Source organism: Grus americana, chromosome 20 (assembly GCF_028858705.1).
Source record: "Grus americana isolate bGruAme1 chromosome 20, bGruAme1.mat, whole genome shotgun sequence".
Lineage (NCBI taxonomy): Eukaryota > Metazoa > Chordata > Aves > Gruiformes > Gruidae > Grus > Grus americana.
Genome location: NC_072871.1, coordinates 1,518,597 through 1,530,367, shown reverse-complemented (window position 1 = coordinate 1,530,367; position 11,771 = coordinate 1,518,597). Strand labels below are relative to the sequence as shown.

General features: G+C 51.4%; 2 protein-coding genes across 2 annotated transcripts; one reads left to right on the top strand and one right to left on the bottom strand.

Annotated features, from left to right (window-relative positions):
* Window positions 1-1,455: 1,455 nt before the first annotated feature.
* CDC26 (cell division cycle 26) lies at window positions 1,456-2,171 on the bottom strand. The gene is made up of 2 exons (XM_054848153.1): window positions 1,976-2,171; window positions 1,456-1,888 (listed from the first exon to the last, which is right to left on the bottom strand). The coding sequence occupies exons 1-2, from the start codon at window positions 2,054-2,056 to the stop codon at window positions 1,712-1,714; spliced, it is 258 nt and encodes an 85-aa protein (XP_054704128.1). The 5' UTR covers window positions 2,057-2,171; the 3' UTR covers window positions 1,456-1,711.
* A 45-nt stretch (window positions 2,172-2,216) lies between these two features.
* Window positions 2,217-11,543, top strand: PRPF4 (pre-mRNA processing factor 4). Its single transcript, XM_054848132.1, has 14 exons — window positions 2,217-2,407; window positions 3,143-3,320; window positions 3,551-3,737; window positions 3,967-4,054; window positions 4,841-4,920; window positions 5,189-5,282; window positions 6,105-6,199; window positions 6,508-6,566; window positions 7,194-7,317; window positions 8,476-8,565; window positions 9,743-9,865; window positions 9,958-10,065; window positions 10,154-10,272; window positions 10,437-11,543. The coding sequence occupies exons 1-14, from the start codon at window positions 2,336-2,338 to the stop codon at window positions 10,628-10,630; spliced, it is 1,611 nt and encodes a 536-aa protein (XP_054704107.1). The 5' UTR covers window positions 2,217-2,335; the 3' UTR covers window positions 10,631-11,543.
* Window positions 11,544-11,771: the final 228 nt, after the last annotated feature.

The window sequence follows — 11,771 nt, the reverse complement described above, 5'->3', positions numbered from 1 at the left end:
TGTGCCTCTTCCGACGGTGCGAGCAAGGCGCTGGGGCCGAGCATCCATCTTCAGGTGGTTGGGGACGGGAGTGAGCAGCAGCGGCCTCGGCTCGGCCCAGCCACCGGCAGCCAGCCCCGGAGCTGCTGGAGGGGGAACGTGGGAAGTCACCGATGCACAAGGGGCCATTTGTTTCGGTTTTTCTTCCCCTGTGCAACCCAAGGATGTCTGGAACCTGCCGAGATGTTTCCCTGTTGGACTGGGGGCGTGCTGGGAATGCCTGACTAGTAGAGCAATCCCTGACAGTTTTATGTGGCTGGAAAGCAGCTCTGCTCCAGGCCAGGTTGTGGCCCTCTCCAGTTTGAAAAAAGTTCCATACATTTCCCCAGCCTCACCTGAAATTTGATGCACCTACAGCCTATGAAGCCTGAATTTAACAAGTCTGGTTTGGAGCATTGCTGGAGACACTGAAGAACTGTAAGTGATGGCTCTGCTGGTAGAGAACAGTCCCAGCCGGGAGCAGGGGAAGCCCCCGTTCCACCTCCAAGATCCCTGCGGGTGTCCTGGCGCAGGCCCCAGGGCTGCTGGTGCCCTGCTCTGCCCCCTGCCCCAGTCTGCAGGGAGCGGAGTTTCTTAAAACACCAACAAGCTGCTTCAGTTTTTGTAACTCGGTTCCTTCGGCTCACCCGCCTGCATGCTGAACTCCTCCTCTTTGGGGCTCTGCATTCCCTCACCTTTCCTGACGTGCCCAGCCAGCTGACGGGGGTGCGAGTCGCTGTTGTGCATCCGGGTACATGCTGGTTACTCTGTCAGAAATCAATCTACTTCTCTGCTTTTTATGTGACACCAGCAATAATTAAACAGCAACAATCCAAGCAACAAACATTGCTGGCAGCCACCTGAAACTCCATCGCAGGGTGACAAACTAGCATGGCTGAGGTGATGTGCTCCCCGGGGCTGAACAGAAGCAGAACGGGTAAGCATGAGGAAGAACTGCTCAATCAGAAACTACGGGATATTGTTCCGCATCCAGGGTGGCAGATGTTCCCTGCTAAGGGCCTGACCCACGTCCCAGCTGCAGCGCTGACTGAGCAGTAGCTGTGCAGCCATCCCTGTGAACGTCTGGGACTCACGCAGACGCGGGGGCTTCCCTCCTGGCCCTTCAGGAAAGGGCAGAGCAGCGTCTGCGAGTGCTGCCGCCTGCACCTAAGCTGCAACACCCGCTGCCTTTATTCACACAGGCTTGTAGAACGTTAGCGAGATGCTCTCCAGTATGTTCTTAGCGGGGTCACCAACTCGTAGGGCTAAAGGTTTAAACGGACATGTTCCACTGGCTCCATTCTTAACATTATTAAGGCAGAAGGTCCTTCCGCAGAAGTGGTGTTTTACCCCCTCGCTGTATCGGGGCACACACAGGCGAAGGAAACACCGGTGGCCTTGGTGTTTCCATCCCTGCCTGTATGGTCTGCACAGCCATTTAAAGCCGCTCATGTGATTTATTTTCTTTTTTTAAAAAAAACCCAAACATTTTTATTTAAAACAAAACACTTGGCCAAGGGGCGTTCATGGGCGTGTTAACAGGACAAACTTAAAAAAAAAAAAACAAAACAAACCCAACAACCCAAACACCAAACATGGGGGGGGGGGGACGGACGGGATACGAGGCCCGGCCCCCAGCCCCGGGGCCCCTCCCGAGGCGCCGTGTCCCGGTGAGCCGGGGCCGCCCCCGCCGCTAGAACTCGAAGGTGCCGAAGTGGGCGGCGCGGCCGCCGGCCTTAGGCTGCGGCTTGTAGCCGATGCGGTCGTTGATGATCTGCTCCCGGCTCTTGTGGTCGGTGCCCAGCGCGATGGCCGCCGCCTCCTCGCCGGCCGCCGCCGCCTCCGCGTCCTCCCGCTGCTTCTTGCGGCTCTGCGGGGCAAAGGGGCCGCGTCAGGGCGCTCCCGGGCGGGGGCAGACAGACCCGCCGGGGGCCGCCGCGGCCGGCCCCGCTCGCACCTCCAGGTCCTTCCGGATGCTTTCGAACTCCTCGATGTCGTCCAGCTTCAGCTCTAGCCGCGTCGGCTTCCGCCGCAGCATCGCGACCCGCCGCCGCTCTCCCTCAGCCTCAGCCGCCAGCGGCGAGGGCCGAGCGCGCTCAGACCGCGCCTCCCGGCGTGCCCCGCGCGTCCTGCCGCTAGCGGGCACTGCGCCTCCCGGCGTGCCCCGCTTCCCTGGCCACGTCTCCCGGCGTGCCCCGCGTCCCCCGGAAGTGGTTGTGAGGCGCCGGAGCCTGTGCGCGGCGCGCTGTGGCTTGTTTCGTCCGGTCCGGTCTGGTCCGTCTCGTCTCCTGGTGCACCCCCCCGGTGCGCCCCCACCATGGCCTCCGTGCGGGCACCAGCGGCGCGCGGCGGTGCCCGGCCCCCCGTGCGGGCCCCCGCGCCTGCGGAGGTGGGTGTCTGGGGGTGGGGGGCGGCTCTGGGCCCGTTACGCGCACGGGGTGGTACCGATCCGCGGGCCCGGAGGGGTGGGGAGAGGCCCCAGGCCGAGCCGTGGGCTCGCGTTTGCTTTGGGGCGTGTGGGGTTTGTGGCGGCGGAGAGCCCCCGGTGGGGGGAGGCGCCCCCGGTGGGGGGAGGCATCCCTGTGCCGTCGGTGGCACCGGGGCCACTCAAAGGGCCGCGACTGCAGCGCTTACGTGTTTTCACGCGTTTTTACAGAATCCCGTAGTTGTCCTTGGAAAGTCTGTTGTAACGCGCCTCTCCCGGGAGGAAGGAGCCGTTGCCTTTCCATCTCCCTCTGCTTTCCAGCGGGGGCACCGAGGGCTGACGGTGTAGCGCTCCTGCCTCTCTGGGGCTTCTTCAGCGACATTAGGAAAAGCTTCATGTTCTAAAGTGGTTTTTTTGAAAAATCAAAACCCCAGAGCCTTAAAAAATGAGGTCTAAGCAGATAATAAAGAAAACAGCATAGTATAATTTAAGCAAATTATTTAACATCACATTTTACCTTTGATCTTTGCACTTGGGGCATGACCTTACTGTCCCAGATTAACACCTCACACAATTTCAGAGCCTCTTCATGATATACGTACTAACTCTCTTGCAGAGCAGTGCTTTCTTGCACAAGCAAGCTGTTTGTTGACTCCTTTTCAGCCAAAACACTCTTAAAATTCTGCCTTTACCTTCCAGGCCACGAAGAGCAAGCCTGCAGAGGAGAGCGATGCTCCTCCGGCCAAGAGAGCCCCCATCTTTTATGGCAGTTTGGAAGAGAAAGAGAGAGAGCGTCTGGCAAAAGGAGAATCGGGGCTGCTGGGAAAAGAAGGGATGAAGGCTGCGATTGAGGCTGGCAACATCAACATAAGCAGCGGTAAGAATGCTTAATGACCTTTTTTTGTTTTGTTGGTTTTTTTTTTTTTTTAATCCTCCTGCTCTGGAATGTGACACTTTCAAAAGTTTCTGATCAGCTTTTGAGCGTAATTTAAAATCCAAAAGGTGAGACCGTTACCTGGACTGTTGGCTCCTTGTTTGGATCTTCCTGTTGGAGAAGGATCTCTCGTCCAACCTGGTTTCAATCTGATGGTTTTGGTTTTTGTTCAGGTGAAGTCTTTGATCTCGAAGACCACATGAGTGAGCGGCAGGCGGAGGTGCTGGCTGAGTTTGAGCGCAGGAAGAGAGCCCGGCAGATCAACGTGTCCACTGATGACTCTGAAGTGAAAGCCTGTTTGCGAGCTCTCGGGGAGCCCATCACGCTCTTTGGAGAAGGTCCTGCAGAAAGGAGGGAGAGGTGCTGTGTCTGTCCCCAGTGTTGCAAACAGAGAATGCTCAGCTTTAGCCAGTTTATCAAATTCCTGATGTTTTCCCTCTAGTTGGGGTACAGTGAGTGTTGCCAGTCAGTAACGCTTCATTGCAATGCAGCAAGAGTGCCGAGGAAGAAAGAATGGCAGACAGTGATGATTTGTCAGGTTAGCTGAGAATTCACTGAGTGAATACGACTTAATGTGTTTTTTTTCCAGATTGAGAAATATCCTTTCGGTGGTTGGCACAGATGCATTAAAAAAGACCAGGAAAGATGATGACAGGTCTAAAAAATCCAAAGATGAGGTAACGGTCTCTCTTGTTCTCAGTGCTGAGGGGGATCTGTATCTTTGAGATATCTTATTTTGACGGTCCCAGGACTCTTGGGTTTGGTCAGTCCATGTGTTCTCATGTTGTCCCTTCGTGCTGCTTCTGTGTTGCCCATTTTAGCAAAACTGTGGCAGTGTTTTATCTAAATCAGGAGTGTTAAGCCTGGCTTATACTTGCAGGTCAAATTCCATGCTGCGCACAGCTTATAAAACAGGAGATTGGACGTTTGGACTGTTACTTAGTATAGCGAGTCCTTCATTGTTGTTTGTCTTCATACTCGAGAAAAAGAAGCTGTGTTTCTGCTACTGCATCTGTTTCTGCCTTTGATCTTTCTTTCTGCTTCTCCTGTCTCCTGAGTTGATTTTTTCCTTATTATTTTGGGAGCTTATTGTCAGAAACAAGGATAATTTCTGCAGCTCTGGGCTTCCATTGGAGTAGGTGATGTGTCAGGAAGGAGGGAGTGTAACGATCAGCTGCACATCATTAAGTAAAATGAGTTACTGTTCAATGGGAATATTTTTGAGTGAAATGGCTGCACCTCAGGATCTGATCTGTAGGGCAGAGAGTTTGACTTGGGTCTCTTAATCCCTTTTCCTAGGGCTGATAGTTATGCAAAATGCCATTAAAAAGAGGCCTTAACACAGCAAGGTTTAAGAGCAGATGCTGTGGCGGCACTTACGTACTAAGAGGGGGTCGTCAAAGGTAACTGACTAGAAGAGCAGTGTCACAGAAGAGTTTTTTCTTTGGTTTTGTTCTTAACAGTATCAGCAAACCTGGTACCATGAAGGACCACGCAGTCTGAAAACAGCAAGGCTGTGGCTTGCTAACTACTCGCTCCCCAGGTGAGATAAACCAGCACAAGTAAGGAGGGAGATGCAAGCTTTTGTAAAATCTAGCTGCTAATCCCACTGTGGGCCATGCCGGGAATTTGAGATGAAAGGAATGAGGAACATTGTCCTTGGTAGGCAAGTCCACTGAGCTCAGAGCTTGAGTTCTCAGTCACTGACTGCAGTGTTAGCCCAGTTTGGGGGAAGAAGGGGGAGAGGCCTGTTTCCAGCAGCAGGGCAGGGAAAATGTAGCGGCTTGTTACTCCACTTTTCCTCTTCACAGGGCAGTGAAGCGGCTCGAAGAAGCCCGGCTGCTCAAAGAGATTCCAGAGGCAACCAGGACATCGCAGAGACAGGAGCTACACAAATCCCTGCGAGTAGGTTTGGCATCTGCTCAGCTGCTGTTCTCACAACTTTTTCTTGATCCTCCAGAGAGATCAGAAAGAGATCAGCTGCCCGGAGTTTGGTTTTCTGCGCTGTCATCTGTTAGAAAGCGCCGCTTTTTTTCTCTTCCCCTGTGCTATGCCTAAGCATGTTCTAACTCTTTCTTCAGTGATTCAGAGGGATGAAGAGATGTCCCTGCGTTGCCTTGCCGCTTGTCTGTGAAGCTAAAGGAATTTATTCCTGGCTTTGTCGCAGGTTTAGCTGGCTGGGAAGGGACCGCTCACTTTCCTCTTTCTGCACAATGGTCACTAGGGCATAAAACCAAGGGAAATAATAACCAACACAGTAGTGCAAAATGTGTTTTAGATGACTCCGAGACACCCTTTTCAAGCACGTTGAGTCAGATTCCCAGCTTAACTGAACAGAAAGGCTCAAGCACACAGTGTGCTGCTGCTCTAATCCTGTTTACACCCAGAGGTATTAGCTGCTGGAGGATTTGCTTCTCCCCTAAGTGCACCACACTGCCTACCCTAGTCTGGTTGTATTTATTGGATGAGCTGTAGAGAGGCCAAAACTATAGCAAGTTCTCTGTCAAACCCGTAGCTGCAAAGCAGGCCTGCGGGATTATTGGTGGCCAGCGCTATGGGTGTAACGTTAGAGCTAAGCTGTGCCCCGGGGCCATGCTAGGTTATGGTCCAGCTGGCTCGGTGGCTCTCCTGCGTGCATTTGCCTCCTTCACCTCAGTCTTTGGCCAGGGCTTTCCCTAGGTCGTTGGTACTTTACTCATTTATTGTTTTCTTTTTATTTGGTTACAGTCCTTGAATAACTTCTGCAGTCAGATTGGAGACGATCGCCCACTGTCCTACTGCCACTTCAGCCCCAATTCCAAACTCCTCGCTACAGCCTGTTGGTACGTTTTCTTTTACAGCACTTGCTTTAGGGGCTAGGAGAGCACAGGAGGAGTGAAGGAGAGGGATGTGATTGGAGGCCGGTGAATTGTGAGAGTTCTGAAATCCTTTTTCTTCCTACTCTGAACTCTCTTCACCCCGTTTGAGAGCTCAGCAGAGATTTGAATCTGAGTGCATTAGTCCCTATGGTTGGTTGCCCAAAGCATATTGGTATTTTAGCCGTTGCAGAATGCCCCCAGGGTGGTTTTGCAGCTGTTTGATCTCTTTGACGTTTCTGTCTACACTGACGTCTGTTTCTTGTCTTCAACAGGAGTGGATTGTGCAAGCTCTGGTCCGTGCCTGACTGCAACCTTGTTCACACCTTACGAGGTAGAGAGCGACTTTCACTGAGACTCTTGGCTTAGTCCTTTTGTTCCTCTCTGGGTTGAGTTCCCATGCCTGAATTACTTTGTGATTCAAAAGGTAGTTGTTCTTTGGGCAGGTTTTATTCTAATGAGAGCATCAGTCAGGCTTGCAGAGCGTGGGCACGTGTCTCATAATCAAGACAAAGTCCTGGCCTTTCTCTTAGAGCCAAGACCCAAGCTTGTTGTTCCTGTTTGAGTGATATTCTTGTTTTGTTTCAAAACCTGGTTTGAGGTATTTTGAGCCAAATACCAGCATTTTTAGCCAGGCCACTTAACAGCGGTGAGGTTCTTTGAATGGTGGTCACAACTTTGACTAAATACACATGTGAGGACAAATCTCTTGATTCCTATGTTGAATTTTCACTGCATTTTGAGGGTTACAAACCTCAGCGTGTGAGACTTTTAAGTGACTGCTGCTGGAGTTGCAGTTTTGCTGTCTGCAGGACAGATGTGTCAGTAATTATAACGCAACTTCCACTCCAGTGTGGGAGGACACAGTGAAAGTGTTCGCTGCTACCTGACTAATTAGTGACAAAGAAATGCTGCTTTTCTGAAGAACTGGCCAAGATTTTGATTTTTCATTTCTCTTAAGGACATAACACCAATGTAGGAGCAATAGTCTTCCATCCCAAAGCTACCGTCTCCCTAGACAAGAAGGACGTCAACCTGGCCTCCTGTGCCGCTGATGGTTCTGTCAAGCTCTGGAGCCTTGAAAGGTCAGAATGGTGCCAGACATGCGCAGCTGCTGCATTGTTGTTTGGGGGTTTATTTTGTGTTATTAAACCTTGGACATTTACCATCCTCCTGCAAATATAACCTTTTCTTGTAGTTATACCAGTGCAATTCCTGGCCTCAGTATGTGCCACCTTCTTCAGCAGGAAAAGAGATCACCCTGATTAGGGAATCAAGGTGAGGGGAAATTGTCTGAAAAGAATCAAGTCAGAACTGCTGCTGGGCATTGGTGAACTGCTTTGGGTGATGGATGGAGGATTTGGACATTGTTTTGCTCTTACCTTTCATTTAGGAGAAAATTTCCTTTCTTGTATACAAACAAATGAACTTTTGAGTTATTGGGGAGCACCAGTACTCAGAGAGGGACTGACCAAACGCATGACCATGCACTGTAGCTTCATCCTGTAATGAAAACAAGTGGCTCTGTCATTGCACAGCGTAGTTTTGGATGTGCAGTATCTATCTCAAACCTGTGAAGAAGAGACTGGTGTAGATACCGAGCCCTGGCATCTGCTGGGTTTGAAAAGTGGAGCCCTGCAGTGCACCTGAGGAAGAGGCAGGCAGCTCTGAGATCCTCACTTGCTTATCCTTAGCTGAAAAGCACCATTTTTAATTGCAGAAGTGTGCCTGTGTGAAGGAACAGGTTGTTTATGAGTCTCTTTAGTTGGTCTGTTGAAAAGAAACTCTAAATGCTGCTTAGGTCCTCTGCTGAAGACTACTGACCTGCTGCCTGTAATTCTAGGAGAATAAATATTCACTCCATCCTGCCTGCCCTGCGGTTCTTCAGAATAGCTGGATTTGCTGTAGTTCAGGATGCGTTCTGTGTAGCTGCAGTAAAACACCCTGCTGCCCAAGGAGTCCGCGGTTTGTTTCTGCTGTTACTACTTTCAAAGTGCTATTAACAAGGGGCTTGTTAATTTTCAGGAAATAATTATCCCAGGAGAACTTTATAACCAACAGGAATGTGGATAAAGGGTTTCACTTAGAGCTTTGGCCATGTGAACAAAAGGCAGAATTCAGAGTCATCACTTGAAACTCTGATTTTCCTGTCTGGCTTGTGTTTAATTAGCAGCTCTCTTGCTGTGGTCGTAATGTTTGCAGAGGCCTGGCTAGAGCCATGATTTTTTGTTTCTGTTTTTCAGTGATGAACCGGTGGCAGACATTGAAGGGCACAGCATGAGAGTGGCACGTGTGATGTGGCACCCGTCTGGGAGGTTCCTGGGCACTACCTGGTACGGAGATTTGGTTATTTGCTTTAAGACATTACCATTAGCTGTCTGGCCAGTAACCCGGTGGGCGCCGCTGCTTGTCCACAGAGGAGCCCAGCAGGGCAAGGGTTGGCCGTTCTCAACAACGGCTGGGCTGTTGCAATGTAAATAACAGCAAGTCACTGGGATTCCAATGACAACACCACCAAGCTGTGTGGTGGCTTGACATGCTGGAGGGAAGGGATGCCATGCAGAGGGACCCGGACAGGCTGGAGAGGTGGGCCCATGCGAACTGCATGAAGTTCAGCAAGGCCAAGTGCAAGGTCCTGCATGTGGGTCGGTGCAATCCCAAGCACAACTACAGGCTGGGCAGAGAATGGATTGAGAGCAGCCCTGAGGAGAAGGACCTGGGGGTGTTGGGGGATGAAAAGCTCAGCATGAGCAGGCAATGTGTGCTCACAGCCCAGAAAGCCAACCGTGTCCTGGGCTGCATCCCCAGCAGCGTGACCAGCAGGTCGAGGGAGGGGATTCTGCTCTGCTCTGGTGAGACCCCCCCTGCAGTACTGCATCCAGCTCGGGGGTCCCCAGGACAAGAAGGACATGGAGCTGTTGGAGTGAGTCCAGAGGAGGCCGCGGAGACGGTCAGAGGGCTGGAGCACCTCTGCTATGGAGACAGGCTGAGAGAGTTGGGGCTGTTCAGCCTGGAGAAGAGAAGGCTGCAGGGAGACCTTAGAGCCCCTTCCAGTCCCTAAAGGGGCTCCAGGAAAGCTGGAGAGGGACTGGTGACAAGGGCAGGGAGTGACAGGCCAAGGGGAATGACCTGAAGCTGCAGGAGGGGAGATGGAGATGGGATGTGAGGCAGAAATCCTTCCCTGTGAGGGTGCTGAGGCCCTGGCACAGGGTGCCCAGAGAAGCTGTGGCTGCCCCTGGCTCCCTGGCAGTGTTCAAGGCCAGGTTGGATGGGGCTTTGGGCAACCTGCGCTAGTGGAGGGTGTCCCTGCCCATGGCAGGGGTGGGACTGGGTGGGCTGGGAGGTCCCTTCCAACCCAAACCAGTCTGGGATTCCATGATTTCTTTCTCTGCACCTCATGTGAGGCCCGGTTGGTCTCCAGCTGCAAATAAAATGCCTACAGAGTTAGTGAAATATCCTGTTACTCTCCTCGGAGATACGTGTCGTTAAACAAAGGCTTTGTTTTTACAGCTACGATCACTCATGGCGCTTGTGGGACTTGGAAGCTCAGGAAGAGATTCTCCATCAGGAGGGGCACAGCAAAGGGGTCTATGACATTGCCTTTCATACGGATGGGTCTCTCGCTGGGACTGGGTGAGTTTGTGGGTGATTTCTGCTGGTGAGGCTGAGCAGACTCTGGCAGTTGCTGAAGTCTGATGGGTAACGTGGGCATTCTCTAATCCTAGTGGACTGGATGCTTTCGGCCGGGTGTGGGACTTGCGCACAGGACGCTGTATCATGTTTCTAGAAGGCCACCTGAAGGAGATCTACGGGGTTAACTTCTCCCCAAATGGGTAAGAAAAGAACTTGCATGGTTTACGTGGGAGCTCTGAGTACAAACCCCAGCTCCCAACAGCGTGTTCTTCCTCCACCCTTTGGTAGATACCACGTCGCAACTGGCAGTGGTGACAATACTTGCAAGGTGTGGGACCTCCGCCAAAGGAAGTGCATCTACACTATTCCTGCCCATCAGAACCTGGTGACCGGGGTGAAATTTGAACGTAAGTACCTCCTGTCCAGTGTTCCTTATCCCCGCCTCTCCTGAGCTGAGGTGGCCACTCAAAAACACATCTTCATGTCGAGAAGGCCTGTACTGGTTCGCAGAGATTTGTCATGGTTTTATTTGCAATTCTCACTTTTCCCTTTTTCTCATCCTCTGCTGCAGCCAATCACGGGAACTTCCTGCTCACAGGCGCTTACGACAACACGGCAAAGATCTGGACTCACCCTGGCTGGTCCCCTCTGAAAACGCTGGCTGGCCACGAGGGAAAGGTGATGGGACTGGATATCTCCCTCGACGGGCAGCTGATAGCGACTTGCTCCTATGACAGAACCTTCAAGTTGTGGACAGCAGAGTAGCTCAGAGGTGCTGCTGATGAACTGGAATGGAGACGTCAATGGCTTTCAACTAAGACTTGCTTTTTTATATTAAAGAAACAAAAACGGATTCGGCTATTGCAAGGTGCATTACGGCAGCTGTAGTCACTGGCCTGTCTTGGGTTGAGGTGTTGTTGAAGCACCTGTGTTTGCCAGGGCTTGGCTGGAGTCAGATCTTGGGTGATGTGTTTTCCACTTTCTAGGACTGTTTTTATACTGCAGATACTGCTTTTCTGCTGTAATTTGGAGATCCATCTGCTTCACCCCCCCTCCCAAGTTAGGCTCGCAGGTTTTCTCCAGTCTGTTCTAAACATTTGTGGGTAGTGGCACAACCCCCAGGTATGGTGTGTTGTACAGCCTCTCCTAACGCCCTTCTTACCTTCCATTTTCCAGGAGCCTTTGGTAGGAGTCTGGATTCAAACTTGATTTGTATTCAGAGAAAGAAAACTAGCTGTCAGCATTAGAGGAACACGGTGCCCTGGTTCTCCTGCCTCTGCAAAGGTAGTCACTGAACAGAGGCCTGTGCGCCTTTGTATTCGCTCACAGTAGATGTTAAAGGCCAGGGAGGTTTTTCTTTCCCCTGTATGACCTCAGACCATCTCATGGCGTAGCTCCTTGAGCTGTCTCATGAACTGGGTGTTTCAAATGCAGGTAGGGACCTCCTGTTGAAGTTTTTGCTGTGTCTCACCTGACATGATACGAAGAAGGCTATTTCAGTGTAGGATTGTTTGTTCTAACTTATGCTGTGGGGAGCTTTCTTACTTCTTGTTTATGTTTTGCATTGAAGTTTTGCAAATGTTGTGTTCTGGAAAAATCAAAATATGTTTTGAATGTGTACCCTAGCCTCTGGATCTGACTAAGGAATGGAGAAATTACAGGTACTTCACAACACACAGTTTGATTTCTGTCTGCTATCGTAAAAACCTTCAGGAGAAAAGAGAAGACCAGTTCACCTCCCCTTTGTCACCTGGAGAGCAGCTGCCCACGCTCCTTGGGAGTGAACACCGTTCTGCTCTCAACACTTGCAGTGCAGTTGGGGATCGTGTTTTAAGAAAAAAACCAAACCAAATGCACTCACAAGTTACTTTTCTTCTAGCAGAGTGTTGGGTCTTTCTCCTTTCCA

Excerpts from the sequence above, each read along its gene's own strand:
- CDC26 (XM_054848153.1), bottom strand. The coding sequence starts at position 2,056 with ATGCTGCGGCGGAAGCCGACGCGGCTAGAGCTGAAGCTGGACGACATC. Across the intron at positions 1,889-1,975 it reads GCATCCGGAAGGACCTGGAG|AGCCGCAAGAAGCAGCGGGA; the intron begins GTGCGAGCGGGG and ends TTTGCCCCGCAG.
- PRPF4 (XM_054848132.1), top strand. The coding sequence starts at position 2,336 with ATGGCCTCCGTGCGGGCACCAGCGGCGCGCGGCGGTGCCCGGCCCCCC. Across the intron at positions 6,567-7,193 it reads CCTTGTTCACACCTTACGAG|GACATAACACCAATGTAGGA; the intron begins GTAGAGAGCGAC and ends ATTTCTCTTAAG. Across the intron at positions 9,866-9,957 it reads GGGTCTCTCGCTGGGACTGG|TGGACTGGATGCTTTCGGCC; the intron begins GTGAGTTTGTGG and ends CTCTAATCCTAG.